Consider the following 17,876-nt stretch of genomic DNA (forward strand, 5'->3'; position numbering starts at 1 on the left):
AGTTACATAGGGAATGTTCTCATGCCAAGGTGATTATGGAAAGAAGATTCAAAGTTTAAACATTAACAGTAACACAGAAGACAGAAATGTGTTTGAGGGTGTTGTGCATATGGATTTCTTTGGAGATTCAAAAAATTATTCAAGCTTAATGGTGCTGTCTCACCAAGGAACCTTCATTTCAACTTCTTGTTCATATTCTAGTGAGGTCAGACTTAATTGAACTGACTGAAGTAGAGTGGGACATTTTGAACCATGTTTAAATTATTGCAGCAGAATAGCAGAATGTGTGCTCAGTTCTGTCCAATTCTTTGCAACCCCGTGGACTTAGCCTGCCAGGCTCCATCCATGGGATTCCCCAGGCAAGAATACTGAGGTGGGTTGCCGCTTCCTTCTCCAGGGGATCTTCCCAAACCAGGGATTGAACCCGAGTCTCCTGAGTCTCCTGCATTGGCAGGTGGATTCTGTACTGCTGAACCATTGGGTAAGCCTAAGTTAGCCCAACTTATTCCAGCACTTTCATATTTGTGGTGCTTCTGACAAATATTTTCAGGTTGAAACATCACAGAGGAAAATCAGACAATTTTCTGGTTAACTCTGGGGAAACCAGTGTTTTAGGACGAGTTTGGGAGCAAACGAATGTCCTAGCTTGTTCTAGCAGGAGGGTGGAACGACCAGTGTAACCTTGGTGAAAGAGTGACTTTGCCCTGCGCGGAAATGCTATCTTTGAGCGCCCAGCTTGAAGAGGAGTGGTGAGGAGCCCAGGCATGCTTGCCAAGTCTGTCACATTAACAGAAACGCAGATGTCACAGCCAGACTGCCTTCAGATGCCTTGCTATCCTGAGGAAAATACACACAGAGACCTAAAATCACTTGGATTTAAATACTTCGATGATGTCGTTCAGTTCTGTATATTACTAGTTATTTAACGCCTGCCAGCATCCAAAGTGTTATTTGTATTTTACATTTCAGGGATGTTATATCTGGTGCATTCCACTTGATCAGGGGAAATGCTTTGCGGCTACCCTGGTTTGGTAACGATTGAGGCAGCAGGCTGACTCTACAGCTCTCCGCTGCTGCCCTTAGGCTTCATCTGCAGAAACCCCCAAGGCTGCCAAATATTTGAAACCTTTTTAAGCAATTCACTTAAGAGATTCGTACAGATAATTCAAACAGTGACTTCAAAGAGATGCAAACTGATCAGGCAACTAAAGGGAAATTTTCTAGAGATACTTCTTCACCAGCCAAGTTGTCCAACAAATTCACTGGGGCCAGTTTTATACACATTCAGATTAAACAAAACCAAACCAAACCCGAGGTTTAATTTAGGTGCATTCATTTTGTTCACTGTTTAACACAGTATAGGAATATCAGCTATTTCATCTACAGATCTGTGTTAAAAGCAGCTAAAATTGATCTCTTTTGATTTATTTCTTGGGATCTGATACTCCTGTCTTGGATTTTAAAGAACATAGTATTTGATTTATAGAGAAGTACTTGCAGCAAAGGTGGAGTAAGAATCCAAACCTCAGGTGAAAAAAAATGAGATAATGGTTATTAAATCTATATCTAAATATTCTATATAAACTGAGATAGCCTTTGTCATAACTGGGAGGTTTTCCAATTCAGATTTGAGTTTCTTTGAGGAATAAAGTTTTGTAAAAATAAGCAGAAGTGAACTATTACTCAACATTGCAAGCATAGGCAAGAACCAAGGGTGGAATTTAGTTTGTTTGTTTAGATTATCTGAAAACTTTGCTTTTATAAAGTATGGGTGTGAATATGTTATTATATTTGTCTTTGAGAACAACTTGAGCCAGATGTTTTGAGTTGGGTAGCTTTTAAAAGATGTTAACTCTGGTTTTCCCAAGACCTTATTCAGTGGCTACTGTAACCATCTTTTTATGTAGCCTCGCCTTCAAGAGAGAATAATTTCTTCGGGTACTGGCTCTTTGAATAGGAATCAATTAGCAGTGATATTTTATTGCTCCAAGTGGACAAATCCAAAGCACTACATTTTAGACTCTCTAACATTCTTTACTCAAATATTTCAAAATTAGTTTCTTAAAATATATTAATTTTAGGGTGGTTACTGGAGAAGGAAATGGCAACCCACTCGAGTATTCTTGCTTAGGAAATCCCTTGGACAGAGGATTCGGGAGGTCTACAAGTCCAAGAGTCACAAAAGAGTCAGACACAATTTAATGACTAAACAACAAAACCAGGGTGATTACACTATGTTTAAGAAATTGCCCATTAAAAAGCATTATCTCTTAAAACAAGACTTGGACTCATCATCTTTTGTTTAATCTTGGCAACTTCTTTCCTTCTCTGGGAAAACACTGGACTTGCATTCAGAAGAGCTGGTTTGAACCTTGGTCCTATCAATTAGACATGTAACTTTTGGCAATTTATATAATCTATAATAGCCTTATTTGTTTCTTCTGTAGATGGAGGAGATACTAATTCCCAGGGTTGTTATGATGCCAAGTGAGATAACCTATGTGAAAGCCCTTTGCTGGGATCTATAAACATCAGTATAATGAACATGATGATATTGTGCCTAGTTTAATGACATTTCATCCAACTAAGATCATCACTATTTGGTAGCATTATCTCTAAATGCAGTTAAGCTACTGTAAATGAGAATCATATAGAAGAATGCTTTACCTGCTTTTTAAAATGATGATTATGGGAGTCTTCTCTGTCTTTTCTGTCTCAATGGATGCCTAAAGGAAAAAGAGTTTCTGTTAAGATGGGGTGCTACTTTTTTTTCTTAAATTATTGATGCACAGGTTTTGTTATAGTAATGACAATAATAGCCAACACTTAAATAGTGCTATGTGTGTGGCCAGTACAGTTTCTAGAACATTCTAATACTAATCTATCCAGTCCTCCCTATAACCATGGGGAGTGGGTGCTTTTACTTCTGCCAGTGTAAATCTACTTCTGCTTTATTGACTATGCCAAAGTCTTTGACTGTGCGGATCACAGCAAACTGTGGAAAATTCTTCAAGAGATGGGAATACTAGACCACCTTACCTGCCTCCTGATAAATCTGTATTCAGGTCAAGAAGCAACAGTTAGGACCGGACATGGAACAACAGACTGGTTCCAAATTGGGAAAGGAGTACATTAAGGCTGTATACTGTCAACCTGCTTATTTAACTTATATGCAGAGTACATCATGAGAAACGCTGGGCTGGAAGAAGCACAAGCTGGAATCAAGATTAATGGGAGAAATATCATTAACTTCATATACGCAGATGACACAACCATGGCAGAAAGCAAAGAGGAACTAAAGAGCTTCTTGGTGAAAGTGGAAGAGGAGAGTGAGTAAGCTGGCTTAAAACTCAGCATTCAAAAGACTAAGATTATGGCATCTGGTTTCATCACCTCATGGCAAATAGATGGGAAAACAATGGAAATAGTGAGAGACTTTATTTTCTTGGGTTCCAAAATCACTGCAGATGGTGACTGCAGTCATGAAATTAAAAGACGCTTGCCCTTTGGAAGAAAAGCTATGTCCAACCTAGACAGCATATTAAAAAGCAGAGACATTATTTTGCTAACAAAGGTCCATTTAGTCAAAACTATGGTTTTTCCAGTAGTCATGTATGGATGTGAGAGTTGGATCATAAAGAAAGCTGAACGCCAAAGAATTGATGCTTTTGAACTGTGGTGTTGGAGAAGACTCTTGAGAGTCCCTTGGACTGCAAGGAGATCAAACCAGTCCATCCTAAAGGAAATCAGTCCTGAATATTCATTAGAAGGACTGATGCTGAATCTGAATCTGCAGTACTCTGGCCACTTGATGCGAAGAACTGACTCATTGGAAAAGACTCTGATGCTAGGAAAGATTGAAAACAGGAGGAGAAGGGGACAACAGAGGATGAGACAGTTGGATGGCATCACCGACTCAATGGACATGAGTTTGAGCAAACCGCAGAAGTTGGTGATGGTCAGGGAAGCCTGGCATGCTTCAGTCCATGGGGTCACAGAGAGTCGACGTGACTGAGCGACTGAACTAAAAGTGGTGAAACTGAGGTACAGAGAGATTAACTTGTTCAAGGTTACATGGTCAGTGTGGTGAGTCAGATTGACTTTTTTTTATACCTTTCATTAGCTCTTGGGAAGAATTTGGCAAAAATAATGTAAAGGAAATCATGAACATTAGTTGGGTAAGGGATGTCGGGGATAGCATCTCATTATGGAAAAATAATGCTGTCTGCATGTTGGGATGACTCAGAGATTGTATCTTATTTTCCTTTCTTTCTTTCTTTTATAATCTCCAGTGCCTTCTGCTGGATACTTTACTGTTAATCTACCAGGATTAGTTCTTGATTCTGAGCCCAGGGTACAGTCACAGAAAGCTAAACATGTCAGAGAGGTAGGCCCTCATCATCTCAATCTCATGCCATGAGTGAAATCATTGGAAGAAAGAGCCTGAAAACCTCATCCGAAGAGATATCCCAGATATGATACACTCTTTTGGGGGGCTTAGATTTTGGTTGACACTTTCATATACTATAGTCATTCTTTAATTTAGTCATGTGACTCATTTGTATGTGTGTGCCCTCAGTCACTCAGCTGTGTCCAACTCTTTGTGTAACTCATTTATTTGTTCATACATTTAACAAATTTTATCAAAGGCCTCCCAGGTGGCAGGGGTGCCGTGAGGTCCTGAGGGGTCAGATGGTGACTATGACCTTTGCTTGTTGAGCCTAGAGAATCGTGGGAGATCGAGACAATAAGCAAAATCATCCCACACCAGGAATTCACCCAGCTGCTCTTAATCATGCTCCAAGGAGAGGAGCTCAGCGCTCCAGGGGTGGGTAAGAGAAGGCATTTGGCTAACATTTGATGATCATAGATCTTTTTCCCTGTCTATCCTCAGCTCTGTAAAAGACGTTGGAGATTTATGGAGGAGGAACTGGACAGAGGGCAAGTTAGAAAGAATGGATGTGGGGCAGAGTTGACAAACCCCTCCATAACACAAGGTGGCCCCAGGGACAGGAAAAAAGAAAACTCTACCTTGAGCAATGTAACATAACACATCTAAATCCTTGAATATATCACCACATCATAGAAGGATAAGTAATACTTGCACTAACTACCATTTTTAAGAAAAGTTATTGTATATTCATTCTACTCAACCCAGTAAAAGAGGGAAGAACACAGGAAGTTGAGAGTGAGTTCCATTAACACAGTAGAAGTCTTTTACTGTTTGAAAGTGTATGTGGTCAGTTATTTATGACCACATAAATGTGGTCAGACCAAATAAAATGCGCACAGTTTATTTATCCAGAATGTTGAATAAATGAGATTGCTGCCTACATTTACATAAATGTTTAAAAGCAACATGAATATTAATTTCAAAAGCATCGCTAAATAGAAAGACAGTAGATCTTGGTTTCTGGTTCTAGCTGGTGACCAGGCTCTAGGTAAGTAATAATTGTGAAATAATTGATTGCTTTACTTTTCTTTCTACCTCATAATTATTATCTGTCATTATACTATTGTTTGTATCTTTGGGTCCAAAACTGAAGTGTAAGAATCATTCAGACAGAGACTTTGTCTTTCCTGCTCATGGTATATACTATTTAGAATAGTGCCTGGCATGGAGAAGACATTCAATTAATATTCACTGAGTGGGTGACTACATGAGATAATCATAGAGGTATATAATTGCCAACTAAAATCAACAAGTGGAAGAAGTGAAAGTATTTTTCAAAACCATAAGTATTTCACACATGCAAGGTGATGCTGTGTATTTGTTTTGTTTTTTTTTTCCATTTATTTTTATTAGTTGGAGGCTAATTACTTTACAATATTGTAGTGGTTTTTGCCATACATTGACATGAATCAGCCATGGATTTACATGTGTTCCCCATCCTGATCCCCCCTCCCACCTCCCTCTCCACCCGATCCCTCTGGGTCTTCCCAGTGCACCAGCCCTGAGCACTTGTCTCATGCATCCAACCTGGGCTGGTGATCTGTTTCACCCTTGATAGTATACTTGTTTCAATGCTATTCTCTCAGAACATCCCACCCTCACCTTTTCCCACAGAGTCTAAAAGTCTGTTCTGTACATTTGTGTCTCTTTTTCTGTTTTGCATATAAGGTTATCATTACCGTCTTTTTAAATTCCATATATATGCATTAGTATACTGTATTAGTCTTTATCTTTCTGGCTTACTTCACTCTGTATAAGGGGCTCAGGTTTCATCCATCTCATTAGAACTGATTCAAATGAATTCTTTTTAATGGCTGAGTAATATTCCATGGTGTATATGTACCACAGCTTCCTTATCCATTCATCTGCTGATGGGCATCTAGGTTGCTTCCATGTCCTGGCTATTATAAACAGTGCTGCGATGAACACTGGGGTACATGTGTCTCTTTCAGATCTGGTTTCCTCGGTGTGTATGCCCAGGAGTGGGATTGCTGGGTCATATGGCAGTTCTATTTCCAGTTTTTTAAGGAATCTCCACACTGTTCTCCATAGTAATGCTGTGTATTTGAATTTTAGAAAAAAATGCAATTTGCCAAATGATAGCTTGTCAAATTTTTTTGTACTACTAGCTAACTTTCTCTTTAAACATTTATTTCCTAAGTCTTTGTCTTCCAAGTTTTGTAATATTGCTTTTCATTTATGGTTCTGTAAAATCCTCTCCACCCTAGCTCAGTCTCTAGAGTAGAGATCCTTAATCCTTTAAGATTAAAGTCAGTGGACCTTTGTGAAATCCAGAGTGTTACCTCCTAAGACTTCATGTACTCCCTGAAATTGTTCGCCAGGTGCAGGGGCCCTGTACATTTTACTGGAGAGAGTTTCCCTGACTTTTATCAGATTCTCAGTGTTTATGACCCTCCCCCAAGTTTAAAAAAATCATTGCTCTAAAATTGTGTATTTTCCTTTTACTTTTTGTTGCTCTCTTGGTTTTTCTTTTTTTCCTTGAGATGGTTTCATTTTCCTTTTAATGTTGATGATTGTATTTTGCTATTTAAAAATGCTTGCTGCTTGATTGTCCCCTGAGTGTGGTATTCCCGGTTTATTGCACACCTCTGATCCAGCCCTTCTCTCCATCTCTCTTTTGTCTGGCCAGCAGTGTGGGCATGTGCCAACTGCAGGGTGGTCCTCTCCAGCCCTTCTGGGACCTTCACTTCTCCGTGCTACCCTAATGACTACCCCAACAGCCAGGCTTGCATGTGGACCCTCCGAGCCCCCACGGGCTATATCATTCAGATAACGTTTAATGACTTCGACATTGAAGAAGCTCCCAATTGCATTTATGACTCATTATCCCTTGATAATGGAGAGAGCCAGACGAAGTTTTGTGGAGCAACTGCCAAAGGCCTATCATTTAACTCAAGTGCGAATGAGATGCATGTGTCTTTCTCAAGTGACTTTAGCATCCAGAAGAAAGGTTTCAATGCCAGCTACATCAGAGGTATGTAAACCAAAGGCGGCGCCAAACTTCTGCTTTCATTTATCATGTTCAGCAATAAACACAAGGCCCAGAGGACACAGTTATGCTCTTTTATGTGAATATGAATGATTAGGATTAGAATTTAAGGGCAGCAGGAATCTGTTCATATTTTCTGAGCATTCTCATTAGCAATATATAGTTACCAGATCCAAAATCTGGTTACGGTAGAGCTGAAACACTTTTCTAGTGTTTACATGGAGAACATTTAAAGGCTGTTTGAAAAATTCTGTGAATATCCCACAGCTAATAATTGACTCTAATTCTAATATCTCTCCGGCAAACATTCAAAGTATTCTTATTTATAAATCACTTTATTTTAGGCTTTTAAGATGTTGCTCTTAGGAATTATGCTGGAGAACAAATATAAGAAATAAAAATGTACATTAACATGTAAAATGAGCTTTGTGTAACTGAAGCTAATAAATAACATAGCCTGAGGAAAGCCCCTTGAAAATGGCTAATTGAAAGAAAGAAATATATTTTTATCAGACATATTTCCTAGGTTCTGGCACAACAGAACATTGAAATTGAACCATTCTCTCTAGAACCTTTCTGTGCTGAAGGAAAACTCAAGTTTCAAGACTATGAGATTTAGTAATAATTTTTTTTCCATCCTGAGCTACTTAAGTAGGCTTTATTTATCAAAAAAAGAAACAAAAAAGAAAGGCAGCACTATGGAAATGCTTGACCCTGCTTATTACAATTTGTGCTTTTGATAGACATCTTTATTTACTGTTTGTGATTAACATTAGATATATATGTGGTTAACTGAAACATACATGCTTTAATTTTTCAAATAATGTTTTAAGGTTATAAAATATTACGGGAAATTTGAAAATTAAAAAAAAAATTAGAATTACCTACACATCTACCACCCAGCCATAACTACTAATAGAATGTTGATGGACATATTTCCCTCCGACCTTTTTATTTTCACAATGCATATAGAATACTGGGTTTATACTGTATCTTTTTGGGTAGGTAGTCGCTAAGTTGTGTCCGACTCTTTTGTGACCCTATGGACTGTAGCCCACCAGGTTCCTCTGTCCATGGGATTTCCCAGGCAAGAATACTGGAGTGGGTTGACATTTCCTTCTCCAGGGGATCTTCTCACCCAGAGATTGAGCATGCTTCCCCCGCATTGGGATTCTTTACCACTGCACCACCAGCAAAGTCCAAGTAGACCTGTATGCTGCTTTATATTTAAGAAGTGGACTAAACAATCATGATTCATTAAACTCCATCATGGGTTTTTGACCAGAATATTTACATTTAAAAGGATTTTTTTTTTTTACTATAGAGCTATTCTTGATGTGTATTAAAATGTATTCAAACTAGCATTCACATGAAGCCAGTGTAAACAGCTACTTCTCTCTCAAGTCAGTACATAATGTTTACCAATATCTATTGTTTGAGCCCAGAATGAAATCCATTGTATTACTTAATAATTTTATGTATGTCACAGAAGGACTAGGCTAAATACATTTTTAATTTTATTATGCACATAATAATAGTCATCTATATTAGTAATCAGTGCTAGCTATATACAGCTTGGCACAGGTGCTGCTCTGGTGCTTTGCAGGTATTACCTTATTCAATTCTCATTAACCACATATATAATTGGTGCCTTTCCCTTCATTTTATAGACATGGGGGCTAAGGCAGAATGACTTGGCCAAGGGAGATTCAATGTCTGTCATTGAACCTTTGCTCCGTATTGTCTCAGAAATTAGCTCACATGCCCAGAAGTCAAGGAAATGTGTCTTAAAATGCCATTTTTGTTTGGTTTTTGTTACAAGACTCCCTCTACTCAATGTAATTGTCTTTGCCTTTGATCCTAAAATAACCTGATATGGGAAAGACTAGTAAGATATGCGGTATCCAAAGGGAAAGGGTAGTATAGGAGTGTTTGGGTCAAATTAAAGGTGATGGTTAGTGAAAAACAGAACTGTTAGCTACTATGTTTAAAAATTGTTTGAAAAGAAACATAGTTTTAAAAATCATAATGTATGAACTTTCCTGAAACCAGTAGTTTCCTTAATTTTTTTAATCTCCTTCAGTTCAGGGATTTAAAAAAAGAAAAAAAAAATATCACTTTGGAAGCTAGAACTGGAAGATTTAGGTGTGAGAGCCAACTGTGACTAGAGTTAAAATGGGTGGGGTTTCTTATTGGTATTGGTATTGGCATATGAGAGTGGTGGGCAGAGAAAGGGGAGAGGGTGGGGCAGACCGTGGGTAAAAGCCAATTAGCAGAGAAGGTGGAGGTTGGAGGTCTCAGACATTTTGCATCTCTTTAATCCATGTTCGAAGTTAACATGCTTTGTCTGTTACTGTGTTTTGTTCTAGTTGCGGTGTCCTTAAGGAATCAAAAGGTCATTTTACCCCAGTCACTTGATTCTTACCAGGTATCTGTTGCAAAAAGTGTCTCTATTCCAGAGCTCAGAGCTTTCACACTCTGCTTTGAAGCAACCAAAATGGGCAAAGAAGACAGCGATTGGATAGCTTTCTCCTACTCAGGTGCATCCTTCCCACAATTGCTCAGTTTCGGAAAGACCAAGACTGGCTACTTTCTATCATTTTTTGGCTCAAAATGCTTCCTAAACAGTGCTTTACCTGTGAAAGATAAGGAAGATATTTTCACAGAAACCTTTGAGCAGATCTGCATTGTTTGGAGTAGTTCTATGGGCTCCATTGGTGTAAATTTCAAAAGAAACTATGGAACAGTTTCATGCAATTCTACCACTAGTAAAGTTATTCCCGGGAATGGGAAATTGTTGCTGGGCTCCAACCAACATGACATTGGCTCTCTCAAAGGGGACATTTATAATTTTCGACTTTGGAATTTTACCGTAAGTTCCAGAATCCTCTCCAACCTCAGCTGCAGTGTGAAAGGGAATGTGGTGGACTGGCAAAATGACTTCTGGAATATCCCAACCCTAGCTCTGAAAGCTGAAAGCAACCTCAGCTGTGGTAAGTTTGTAGCATAGCCACTCTTTTTTTTTTTTTTTTTCTCATTGTTCTGTGAATATGTTTGTCAACAAGAAATTATATAGACAGACATCTTTGTATATGATTACAAACCATACATATTCAACGAAGGCTTTCGGTCCTACCGTTTTTAAGTTTTTCCTATGCCATAAAATATCAGTTTTCCCCAAGCATAAACAACAGTTACAATTATTGTGTCTTAGATAGAAATGTTAACTCCAGGACCAAAACAGAAGAAATTAATGTTACAGTTTTTAATCACAAAGATGGTATAGTGAGAAACTGATCTTTGTCATCCTGGAATGTAGTTTCCATTACATTACTTAAACAACCATCACCTTAAAGAATGGTATGTATTTAGCCAATATCAGAACGGTCCATTTTATGGAAAATCTTGATAATCAGGAATTATCAATTTTCTTTTTCTCCCCCCACTTATTTGAAAATGAGCATTTGTTGTCTGTTTCAAATACTCTTCTCTTTTTGGTTGCTCTTTGAGAGACTTTAAATGCATTATTATTGTGAGTAGCCAACTGCAAAATATTTAGAGATATAATTCCATGTTATAACAATTACATTAAGAAAGACTTCTATAAAGTACTCTCTATGTACATAAGTCAATTCTGGAAGTCCTTATTTTACTCTAGGACTGAGATATAAAAAGTAAAAGGTCATTATCAATTTTCAGTGTCACATGACTAAATCTAAAGTGTTGATAACATGTTCTTTAGTCGCAGAGTTAACTCAATAAAGGAGGGAAAGAAGGGGCCTAATATTCAAAAGTCATCTGTAAGTGATTTTGCAGGGAATTCTATTGCGACTTGATTCCCAATACTTTCAAGAAAATAGGACCCATGCTGAAGACCTGAGGCCCCTGTCCTATATCCTTGACCTGTGTTTGCCCTTCCAGCTGGGGGACTCCTGTCACCCACTTCCCTGTGTGGGCAGCCCATCTCTCAGTGTGGTCCACGGTGGCCCTGCAGATGGTGGGAGGCTGTTACGTGATGTCACTTGAGAGGTATTTCCTTGTGGGTTGTTGAAAAGAGGGTAAACCACAGCCCTATTCCAGAAGGAGACTCTGGAACTTTGTAAGAGTTAACAGTGTAAACCGACATCCTCTCAGTCTGAGACTGGCTACAGAGGACAACCTTCAGGGACTCCTGAGAAGTCTTTCACTCCGCTAGGAAATTGAGAAAATCAAGTGTGTGTGTTTTGTGTGGGGTGGTGAACGGTGAGGAGAGGTCAGTGGTACCCTTCCTACAGTCAAGGAGATTATCTTTAGGGCCCTGTTTTCATCGTATTGTTGGCCATTATTTAAAAATCATAATATAGACTATTTAATATTTGCATTTCTATGGTATTTGAGAACTATGACCATCAGAAGAAAATTAGAAAAAGAATTTGGCTATGTATATTAATACTTGCTAGATATTTAGATGTTGCTTTAATATGTATTGTGCTCTAGGTACTGTTTTAAGCACTTTATACATTGTAACTTATTCCTGCAACACAGATGCCATGAGGTGAGTTTTATGATTAACCCCATTTTGCAGATGAGTAATTGAGGTACACGGAGCTTAAGTAGCTTCTCCAAGGTCATTTATCTTTTTGTTTTGTTTTGTTTTTTTTAGGTCATTTAATTAATAAGTAGCCAGGTCAGAAATTGAAGCCAAAGTGTTCAGTTTTAGAACTGTGTTTCCCTAAACTGTCTTTGAGAATAAGCAGAACTAGAAGACGAGATGTCCTGCTAGAGTAGGCAAGCCAATTCTTGTCCAGATGAGGAGGACAGAGGCCCAGGAGCCATCTCTGCTACAGAAAGCACTGCTGGCCAGAACACTAGCTTTCTCAGGTATTAGCATGGTATTTGTTTTAAACAAAATTAATAAGGGTTTTTTTTCCCCCCTCCAGTGCTTAATACCTTATTATAATAAACTATGAGGAATCTAGTATACAAAATTCCTAAACTTCTCCTAAGAAATCCTCTAGGCCAGGCATTGGCAAATGAGAAGGGCCTATGGTAGGTCACTTGTTTTGTAACTAAAGTTTTATTGGAACATAGGTTTTTTATCACCTGTGGCTGCCTCTGTGCTCTAGCACAGAGTAGATTGATTCTGAGAGATGACCTGGCCCACCATCCTAAAGAAAATCTGCCAACCCCTGAAACTAGACAAAAAAATCAAAGGGTCCCGTTTTCTGAAGCACACACTTCGTACAATCTGGGAAAGACCCACTAGATCTCTTGAGCCAGAGATAACAGGCCAGTCGCTTAGGGCTCATTTAGCCCATAGGCACGAGTGGTGACAACATTGATTTCTTTTCATTTATTTGCATTTCCATGCAGTACTTTTAAATAATGATTGATTTTCAACTTTAAAAAATTAGATTTCACATAAAAATGAATTTTTGGATTCCCTGGTTTAAAAAAAAAAATACGTACCTTAGTTTGTCTGACTGCCTGGCCAACGCAGCTGGAGCTAAATGGTGACGGCCTCCTTTGAAGGGGCTTTCCAGGCCCCCTTGGCCCTTACCCCCACCCACCCCACCCCCCGTTTTCTCCCCACACCAGCCCTGTTTAGATTAGCTTCTGGCCTAGGGAGGCACTTACGTTTGGGAATCCCAATTTAGGCCACTCCCTTCACTTTAAACAGGGCAGGAAATCGAAGCTTAGATAAAATAAGTGGCTGAGGCAGTTGGGAGGCTAAAATGCACGTCTCCTGTCCATTTGCCCAGGGAATTCTCATCTGTTTGGGAATTCTCATATTTTCTTTAACACGGTCTTTAAGACTCCCTTCCAAGCCTTACGGTTACTGGAAGGCATCAGATCTATGCTTGTGGAGCTTAGCCATCGGTAAGTTTTCAAAATGACTTCAAAGGAGTAGCACAGGCTTACACAGTCAGTGTCTGAGTTCCTCTTCTTGACATTCCACAGTGACTCTCAGCACCCCCGTTCCGTACATTCAGATATCCTGGACTGTGTTTCAAGAGTAATAACGGGAGAGGGAGTTTCCTGCTGCTTAATCATAAGCTTTGGGAGTTGAAGAACCCAAGTCACTTATTAACTGACAGGAAATACCTGTAACAGAGATTATATCTGAGCTTGTTACTTAAGCAAAACTTGAATAAATGAAAAAATGTGTGCTCTATTAACATTTTAACCTTTCCTTTTTTCCGGAACACCGTGACTTTCTGTTTATGGTAATGGTAATTTCCCAAAACTAATGATCAGTACAGTAACCAATAGGAAAATAGAATTTCATGCCTAACATTCCATTGGCTTGACAATATCTGTTAAATATGAACTTTCATTCCAGAATCAACTTGTGACAGAAAATGAATTGATTTTTCCAAAGGTCTCTTGCTAAGTAAATTTTAATATGAAAAAAAGATGATGGAACTGAATTGACTCCTTTTAAAGCATCCTGCCTTTTGTTTCAAATATTGACTATCCTAGCAATAAAATCAACATGTTATTACTAAATTTTTAAATAACTTCATAGTTGTATTTTTATTTTCCCATGCTGTTCTAAGCACAGTTAGGGAATATATCTAATTAAGAAATTTTCAACAGGTTTTTTTTTTAATTGAAATATAATTGATTTTCAGCAGGTTTTTCTTTTTATATCATCATTCTTTTTCTTAAGACAATTTTATTAAACAGTACTGGGTTTATAACCTCGGTGGATAGACGGTTTCCCTAATGGACTCTTTAATTACAAGCTCAATCATTTGCCTCTGTTATGATTCAGGTTTGAAAGTGAAAAGTGAAAGTGAAAGTTGTATCCAACTCTTTGCAACTCCATGGACTATACAGTCCTTGGAATTCTCTAGGCCAGAATACTGGAGTGGGTAGCATTTCCCTCATCCAGGGGATCTTCCCAACCCAGGGATCAAACCCAGGTCTCTGGAATTATGGGCGGATTCTTTACCAGCTAGCCACAAGGGAGCCCAAGAATACTGGTGTGGGTAGCCTATCCCTTCTCCAGTGGATCTTCCTGACCTAGGAATCAAACTGGGGTCTCTTGCATTGCAGGCAGGATTCTTTACTAACTGAGCTATCAAGGAAGCCCATGATTCAGTTTTAGGTGGCTAATGTCCATCAATTTCCACAAAGAACAGACAATGCCTTCTATACCAGTTTTATTTATTTTACTGATGACTGGACTTTCCTGAGAAGTGGTACTGTATAACTCAATGAATAGTTTAAGTTCAAACAAATTGCATTTATTTAACAAGCATTTATTAATCACTTCCATTTATTAACCACTGTGAATGTAGAGATAAGATATAATTCTTAAGTATCCAACTTTGATGTTTTTCCTTTCTAGACGTTTTTGGATTTGGACCGACTTTTGTTTTCCTCTCTGCAATTTTACACTTAATTGCCAAGACTTCATCAGCTCTTGGATTCCTATCCTTTCATTTTCAGTTGTTACAGTTCTGTCCCTCAGAGCCATAAAACTCTGATTTCACTATTGGCTCCTTCCGTTCATTCCTAACAAATTATTGAGTGTAGCATTTTTAGATGACTGAATTTTTTTTAAATAACAAAGATGAAATCACTTATTTTTACGAAGGACTTTGTCTTTTGAAGATACCCAAACTCTTTATGAGCATAAGTGGCATCCAAAAATAATCTTAAATGCATTTATGAAAAATTTGAATTCAATTTAGTAACAATTACAAAGGGGGAATTGAAAGGAATTAATATTTGTCTTACTAGTGCAACTCACTTGAGAGTTTTAGCTTTGTCAACTATTGTTTGGATTGTCATTAAGTAAGGTGTGAGATGAGTGGTTAGCTAAGTCAGTCTCTTTTTACTACAAGTTGTATAAATATTGACTCCTCTCTGTAGCAAGATTTTGGAAGAACAAAATATGGAGAAGAAAGGCTAACAGCTTTATAGCTTTTCATCAACTGCCCTTTTTCAGAGACTACCTTTTTAAAGGAAATTTGGCTTTAATTTTTGCAGCTAATATTGAGTAGATACCTTTAAATCCCTTTGTAGTATCCAGAAATACCAGAGGCTGTACATAGGTCATATTCTGAAAGCAATTTCTTAATGATAAATATATCCAGGAGAAAGAACTGTCTCTTCTTCCTTAACAGTGTTCTGGTTTGTAAATCTATCCACCTAGAAAAATCAATTGGAAGAATGACTTTTCTATGTAGATATGCCAGAAACTGAACTGACTGCAAATGAAAAGTTTGTGCACATTTTTAATAGTTTATGTATTTGTTCATGTAATTTGGTGTATTTGTAATGTAAGATTTCATTTATCAATATTCCGGGCCTTTCTAATTAAATCTGTCACTTGTATTCGAACCATTTTCACTGAAACAGACTTCAAATGTAATTCCTGTTGCTATACTGAAGCATCATAAAATAGCGTTTATAAAGAATTTATAAAGCATTGTCAATTTGCTAAACTAAAAGTACCCAGGAAGGAACAGCTGATAATACTGAGAAACAAATGTTACAATTTTCCATGACAGGTATGTCACAGAGTGAAATTTAGACTTGCTACTATGCAATCAAACTGGTGAAATGTTAAAGAAAATTGTTAAGTGTCTTACTCTAAATCCTAAGTCTTCTGATTTTCTTTCCTTAGTTCCACCTCTCAGCTCTTTGATACCTTGGATATGTAGTGGATGTGTAGTTAGCCCGAAGGCTTCTTTCCCACAATATTGTTCCCTTATCTCCCTTTGTCTTCCAGAGATACTCTATCAGTGCCAGAAGGGGCCCTAGGAGCCTGTGTCTGCCAACATTGTGTGTGATGTGAGCAGCACAGGAACTCCGTCCAAGGGTCTCCTCTCTTGCATGTTATGTTGGCTGAGGTTTCCTCAGTCATTTTAAGTTTTAAGAGCTTTGTAGTGTTCAAAAGTTCCTTACTAAAATGTAAATACCTAAAGGAGAAGTTAGGTCCTGCAAGAAGGGGGCATCAGTTCAGTGTGATGGGAGGAAATAATGGGCAGAAAACATTCAAGATCAAATTCTAGGCTGGCTTCAGCTTCTACCTCTCACATACTCTTTCTCCATAGTACACTTGCTATTAAGTTTTTACTCTTTGACACGGCCCCCCGCCCACCCCATCTCTGCTTCCTTTCGTAGCCAGGCTTCCTCTTTTTTGCATTCACTTCTCAAACATTGGAAATCTAGAATTCATTGTTGCCACACTACTGAAGGGAATTTCTGTAGAGCTGTTAGCGAAATTCCAAAGTGAAGGGTCTTCTCAGTCTTTATCATTGTGGACCTTACTGTGTACTCGATGTGGCCACACCCTCCATGAAACTTTCTTAACTTGAATTCTGTAAAATCATTGACAAGAACTATTTTTGCCTTCTCAAATCTATAGCTCTCTCTCTTTTTTAAAAAAACTCTGATACTTAAATATAGGAAATCTGTGGTTCCATCAAATCTACACCCTCGCTCACGTGATCTCAAACACATCTATAGCTTCTGTGGAGTACTTCCTTGCTAGATCTCTTACAAAAACATATACACCTGCTCATGTACCAGATGGCACATGATACCTCAGTTCCTATTACTGGACTTACTTTTAGCCCACCCCACCTGAGTTTGCTTTTCTTCCAGCATTTACTGTCTGAGACCATTATGTACCAATTTCTCAAGTTGAAAGTTAGAAAAATTTTCTTCTGTTCTTCCTATTCTTTCTCCATTCTTCAATTAGTCACTAAATAAACCCTATCTATTCCATCTTCAAGTCTTGTATCCATCTCTTTCTGTCCATCCTCAATGGACTCGTGATATGAAGCCTGAATTATTAGTCTTATTCAGGCTTCTTGTATCTCCTCTCTTTTAGTTAGTTATGGAGCTTCAAAACTGATTGTTTTTAAATTTAAATCTAATTTTCTCACCAAGTTCCCTTTTGCTTTTTCCGTTTCCTTCAAGAAAGAGTTCAAAATGTTCATAGTCATTCATAATACATTCAGTAAACATTGAGGACCCAGCTACTCTGTGTGAGGGATACACCTTCGGAAGAAAGACACAAAGTCCCAGAATTCATAGTGCCTGCATTCTACAAGGCCCTGTACAACTGTCCATTGCCTCTATATCTGATCATTCCTACCAGTTTTCTACAAATGTCCTACTCCAGAAATGCCATGCCGTTTGGGTTCACAGACGGTTTGACTACATTCTTGGTATGCGCATGTGCATGCTTAAGTTGCTTCGTTCATGTCCAACTCTTTGTGACCCTATGGACTGTAGCCTGCCAGGCTCCTCTGTCCTTGAGATTCTCCAGGCAAGAATACTGGAGTAGGTTGCCATGACCTCCTTCAGGGCATTGTCCTGACCCAGGGATTGAACCCACATCTCTTGCATCTCCTGCATCGGCAGGTGGGTTCTCTATTCCACTGGTGCCACCTGGGAAGCCTTTTTCTG

The 17,876-nt window shown here is 38.4% G+C and overlaps 1 protein-coding gene and 1 long non-coding RNA gene across 10 annotated transcripts in view; one reads left to right on the top strand and one right to left on the bottom strand.

Annotated features, from left to right (window-relative positions):
• The window catches only part of ADGRG6 (adhesion G protein-coupled receptor G6), a 153,908-nt gene that overhangs the window by 62,760 nt on the left and 73,272 nt on the right, over positions 1 to 17,876 (top strand). For 6 of the 9 annotated variants that reach the window (XM_043888669.1, XM_043888676.1, XM_043888675.1 and 3 more), the window contains exons 3-4: positions 7,104 to 7,448; positions 9,833 to 10,456. In XM_043888669.1, the coding sequence (XP_043744604.1) occupies positions 7,104 to 7,448; positions 9,833 to 10,456 (969 nt within the window). The remainder of the gene's footprint in view (positions 1 to 7,103; positions 7,449 to 9,832; positions 10,457 to 17,876) is intronic. The other 3 variants (XM_043888670.1, XM_043888673.1, XM_043888674.1) reach the window with 1 other exon arrangement.
• On the bottom strand, positions 721 to 13,421 carry LOC122684529. The gene is made up of 3 exons (XR_006338075.1): positions 13,365 to 13,421; positions 2,668 to 2,726; positions 721 to 837 (listed from the first exon to the last, which is right to left on the bottom strand). It is a non-coding gene; the product is annotated as an uncharacterized LOC122684529 (long non-coding RNA).

The sequence above is a fragment of the Cervus elaphus genome, chromosome 26 (genome assembly GCF_910594005.1).
Source record: "Cervus elaphus chromosome 26, mCerEla1.1, whole genome shotgun sequence".
In the NCBI taxonomy this organism is placed as follows: domain Eukaryota; kingdom Metazoa; phylum Chordata; class Mammalia; order Artiodactyla; family Cervidae; genus Cervus; species Cervus elaphus.